The sequence below is a fragment of the Trachymyrmex cornetzi genome, unplaced genomic scaffold, assembly GCF_001594075.2.
Source record: "Trachymyrmex cornetzi isolate Tcor2-1 unplaced genomic scaffold, Tcor1.1 scaffold217, whole genome shotgun sequence".
Classification (NCBI taxonomy): Eukaryota; Metazoa; Arthropoda; class Insecta; order Hymenoptera; family Formicidae; genus Trachymyrmex; species Trachymyrmex cornetzi.
Window position 1 is genome coordinate 315,528 of NW_017296814.1, and position 5,601 is coordinate 321,128.

General features: G+C 33.0%; 1 protein-coding gene across 1 annotated transcript; it reads left to right on the forward strand.

Moving 5' to 3' along the window:
* Positions 1–3,939: 3,939 nt before the first annotated feature.
* On the forward strand, positions 3,940–5,103 carry dbe (KRR1 small subunit processome component homolog dbe). Its single transcript, XM_018505853.1, has 2 exons — positions 3,940–3,971; positions 4,034–5,103. The coding sequence occupies exon 2, from the start codon at positions 4,071–4,073 to the stop codon at positions 5,079–5,081; it is 1,011 nt and encodes a 336-aa protein (XP_018361355.1). The 5' UTR covers positions 3,940–3,971; positions 4,034–4,070; the 3' UTR covers positions 5,082–5,103.
* The last annotated feature ends 498 nt before the right edge of the window (positions 5,104–5,601 follow it).

Below are 5,601 nucleotides of genomic sequence, written 5' to 3' on the forward strand. Positions count from 1 at the left end.
GTCGTCAATTTCGTCAATTCAAACGCGCGAGTGCGACAAGTGTCTGCGATGCATGTTCGGGACAACGACGCGGAATTGATCGTGCGTAAAACAATGTGTGTTCATATTTAAGGAGGTTGTAAGGGCATAAAACATATATTAATATTTTCGCTTTAAACAAACTACATACATGCGAAAGTTGTGTTCATAACATTCTGGTTTTATTGAGCAACACATTTTTATAGGTTATTTATTTTATTTGTCATTACAATAGTTTTATTGTTATAAACAAAAATTATTAAAATAATAAGAAAATTCTAAATGTTTTTATATAAATATATTAAGTACTAAACATGACTTATGCAAAGTTTCATTGAGATTCACCATTAGTTTATAACAAATAACAAATTTTATTTATTTACTGAACAATTAATGTCTGCATCTCAAGATAACTTTACAAAAATATTGTTGAATTCCTAGAGTATTTATATAAAAAAATTGAGATTTTTATCATATTATTTTATAATACATTTTCATATATTTATATTAGAGTACAAGTTTAAAAAATATTACTACTTATTTAAATAACTTTTTATCCAGATGGTCAATTGTTTCTATTTTTTTTTGTATTATTATTAAATGAAATTTAGAATAGTCCGTAATTTTTTCAAGTAGTTCTTAACATATTGCATTTGCCTTACAACCTCCTTAAATAAAGGTTGATAGAATATTCTATATATGTTCCTTAAAGATACATGCACATTTCCTTAATATCGTAAATATCGGATAATAATCGGATTTAGTCATTTTCAATTTATTTTTAAATTAAAGTTTTGTTTTTTATATAGTAATGTTTATATATTTAAAAATTTAATTTAGTTTAATATTCGAGACTTTCGAAATAAAAACATTATTGTCCTAAAAACATTATATTGTCCTAAAGATTTTTTAAATTTAGATTTATTTTTAGTCGAATATTTAGAATAAACGCGACATTTATTCGTTGTATATTAATAGAATTATTATTATTATTGATTATTCATATTACAATTTAGTCAATTTCATTGATATTGATGAACCATTCGCGACGCGTTCGTGTTTCGCGCATCGTATATAAGCGTAAAATCTTATGCTTATTGCCGGCAATGTCAGTCGGCAGCAGTCGGCAGCAAAAAGGAATATTTCTCCTTGCTGTCGATTTCTGGCATATAATGCCAGAATATTGGCCACGAGCAACGAAGGTGAGAATCATCAATCTGGCCAGAAGAAAGAAGAGTATCTAAACGTAGTAGGTTGGTGTGTAACACCATTTTAAGTTTTTAAAAAAAACATGTACACTGAGAATAAAAATTTGTTCAACGAACTAAATACATTTAGTTGTTTGCAGATTTGATTATTTCATCAAATTTTATTTAATCGAATTTAATCGTAATCTGATTAACGAACTGTTCAATGTTAAGTAGACTACGGTTAAATTTAAATAAATAAAATTTGTTGAATTAACCAAATCTGCGAACAATTAAATGTGTGCAGTTAGTTGAACAAATTTTTTTCTCAGTGTATAAAGATAAACTCAATATTCGGGAGGGTAATTTGCTCGCAAATTGCGAGTTCTTATATTTTTTTGAAATGTTGCTTATTCAAAATACAAAAATAACCAATAAATAACAGGACTAATGAGAGTCAGCGCGGATAATCAAGTGCAAGTTTTGTAGATTTTTTTAATATACAAAACTTGCGTTTGATTATCCGTGTTGACTCTCATTAGCTCTCTTATTTGTTAATTTTTTTGTATTTTAAAAATTGAAAGCCTGTTTTAATAATTAGTGTTTCTTACTTATTTATTATTATTACGATCGCGATTAGATCATCCCGCTGAATTTATCAGCATGCGATAGGAGATGGTTAGGCGTTAGCTGCATTCAGCAGAGAAAGCAGCTTTTTGCAATTCTTGTAAAATTCTTCAATATGTGATTGGTTTATACATTTAAATCCATAAGGAATCAATTGTATTAAAAAATTTTTTACAACAATTGAAAAGCTACTTTCTCTGATGAATGCAACCATTGACGTATTACATGTATTCGCGGTGTTATTGAATACTTATAAAGTAGGTAACGTAGGTAGGAATACATGAGTGAAGAAAAGTGTGAATATGACGCGAATAAATGAAAATACGAGTAAGTAGGACAAGTATGGATAGATAGAGACTGTATAGGTAGGGATAATAAGTATGGATAGGTAGGGATAACCACAACCATCTAAATTAAAAAATTAAGTTATTACAAATTAAATGACACTTAAATAAATTTCGCGATCGGGTAATTAAATTTTATTTAAAAAAAAAAATAAAAGATATCCGTAACAGGAACAAAACCGGCATGACCTCTCTCAGGTTTCTTTCTGATACCAGAGAGACCTCTACCAAAAGACTTTTATCTGAAAGTAATTAAACGGTTATGTCCGAACTAAGTATCGATTTATCATCTGGAGTTGAAAAGTGGACGTATTACCCTCAGAAAAGTGGACGTATTACCCTCAGAGCTATGTAGTTTACATCCATTTTGTCATGGGGCAGTAATGCGCGGCAGCACTTTAGCTGTTACAGGTTTTGGGCTGGCATGTCCTCTCTCAAGTTTCTCTCTGCACTAAGGAAAAAAAAATAACTTTGGTGGGAAACTAGGAATAAATGGTAGTTTCGTTTCGACACAGTGTTGCCAGATCGTGGATTTTTTTCCCTAGATTTAGGATTATTTTTTAGGCTTAGGGAGAAATTTAGGGAGACTAGAGTCCTAGATTTATCAGAGAGGCGCAACCGGTGTTATGCATTCTGATTCGCTGTTGCAATCTGATCAATTGCGTGACTTGGTAGCCATTTATAGTACTAGTGACATATTTCTATTTCATTTTATCCTATACATTCTATCTCACATTATCCTACACGTCTTATCTTGTTTAACATAGTTTAAAGGCAGTTTCATAGCATGTCGGCCATGTTTAGTACTCTCCTTAGTACCTTTGTCATACTGACTTAAGCTGGTTGCGCCTCTTTAATAAATCTAGGACTCTAATGCGTGGTCTACAATAAGCTGCAAGTCAGAAGTTCTAAACGATCTTAAGTCATAATCGGTGAAGTTGGCCAACAGTCAACTTGAACGACTTGGTTAATACTGGTTAAAGGCCATGGCACATAGAAAAACTTAAGACGTAAGACTTAAGCAGTAAAGGCCCGTCTACAATACACGGAGTAAGAAGTAAGAGTAAGAAATTGACCAATCACAGTCGATTATTCTTCTCACATTCGACTGTGATTGGTCAATTTCTTACTCTTACTTCTTACTCCTTGTATTGTAGACGGGCCTTGACGAAATCAACATGTTGGATTCGCTATTGCTTACGTATGGTCTTACGGTCTCTATTGTGATTGGTCGGTTCGCTTACTGCTTAAGTCTTAGGGCCATTCTACACAAACTTGCAGAGCCGCATAACCATATGCATAAAGAAAATTATCCAATCACATTTCTGTCATAAAGACAAACGTAAACTATGATTGGATGATTTTCTTTATGCACATGTTTATGCGACTATGCAAGTTGTGTGGAATGGCCTTTACGCCTTAAGTTTTTTTATGTGCCATGGCCTTGAGATTTCTGACGTTCTGACTTACGGCTTATTGTAAAAGGTCCATTGTTATTTTATTTTGAATATATTTGACAATTTTAGGGAGGAATTTAGGGTTTTTTTGGAGCTCACTTAGGGAGATTTAGGGAGATTCCGAGGTTGTTTTAGGGGAAAATCGACGAAAGCACCTGGCAACACTGTTTTGACGTCACTGGTCGATTGCTCTCAAATTTCAGAAAACTCAGAAAATCGACGCGAGTGCTACACATAACCTAAAAGGTTACACATGGTTCTGTGACAACTGTGAATCCTTTAAACATCGAAATCCATCCAAGGAATCAAGAAAAAATCCTTAAAAGGAAAGGTTGAAAGTATATTGATTCCCTTTATTCGCAAAATACTTAAAAAAAAAAATTTAACGCATTTACATTAGTGATTGGATTCGCTATCATTCTCTGAATCGCACGAGAATGAGTAGCTCGAAGAAATCGGAAAAAACCGGACCGATCGACAATGCGTGGTCGTTGAAAATACCAGAATTTAAAGAAAAGGATAATCCACATCGTCTTCTCGTGGAGAGTTCATTTGCGACGATGTTTCCAAAATACCGGGAGCAATATTTGAAGGAACATTGGCCCCTGATTCAAAAAGTGTTAGACGAGCACCACATCAAGGCTGAGCTGGATCTCATTGAAGGAAGCATGACAGTTAAGACTACAAGGAAGACTTGGGATCCGTACATCATCATCAAAGCACGTGACGTGATCAAGCTTATGGCTCGTTCAGTTCCCTTTGAGCAGGCTGCTAAAGCTCTCCAGGATGACATCACCGCAGATATCATAAAGATATCCTCCTTTGTCAGAAACAAGGAGAAGTTTGTCAAGAGGAGACAAAGGCTTATTGGACCAAATGGATGTAATTTGAAATCCATTGAGCTGCTAACTAATTGTTACGTCGTGGTTCAGGGCCAAACTGTTTCAGCACTGGGACCTTATAAAGGTGTACAACAAGTGAGAAAAATAGTACAAGATACTATGAAGAACGTTCATCCAGTTTATAGCCTCAAGACATTGATGCTTAAACGAGAACTGTCTAAAAATCCAAAATTAAAGAATGAGAATTGGGAACGATATCTTCCCAAGTATACCAGCAAGAATATAAGTAAGCGCAAAGAACCAAAGAAGAAGAGGGAGAAGAAACCGTACACTCCATTCCCACCGCCTCAACAAGAAAGCAAAATTGATAAGGCAATGGCATCTGGTGAATACTTCTTACAGGAGGAACAGAAGAGGGCGAAGAGAAAGAAGGAACTGGAAGCGAAACACGAAGAGGCAATTAAGAAGAGGCAGGAGCGTAGAGCACAAGCATTTGTACCACCTGAAGAAAAATCTGTTGAAAGTGAAACTAGAAAGACTGATATAGACATTGCTGAAATAAAAAGGAAAGTTCAACAAGGATTGAAAAAGCATAGTACAAAATAAAATGGACATTTTTTAAACATTAATGACAGTACGATGTATAAAGAGATATAAGAAATTAAGTTTTGTTACACAAATATAAATTTACGGAAATACCCCGTTATTTTATTAGAAAAACTCATTTTTATATAATTATTGTATTATCGCATTCTTAACATGTATATATATATATAATTATTTTACATTTGCAAAATATATATATAGAGCAGAGGAAATTTTAATTTAACATTTTGAAGACAAATATACCTAGAATTTTTCAATATTTTTTCTGCTAAATCTTTTACAGAATATATTCTGCATATTTTAAAATATATGAAACAGAATTTTAAAGAATGATATTTCGAAAATTATTTACCATACTTTTCTGTTTCTTTAAGTTCTACTTTCAATTCTGCTTAGTTTTGATGAGGATATTTTATTCCAAGTATATAACATCTTCAATATGCACCTTGCGTGATTCAATGCAAACGCCATTTCAAATCCTACAGCAAAATTATTGTAATTTGAAAATAGCGGATGCCGA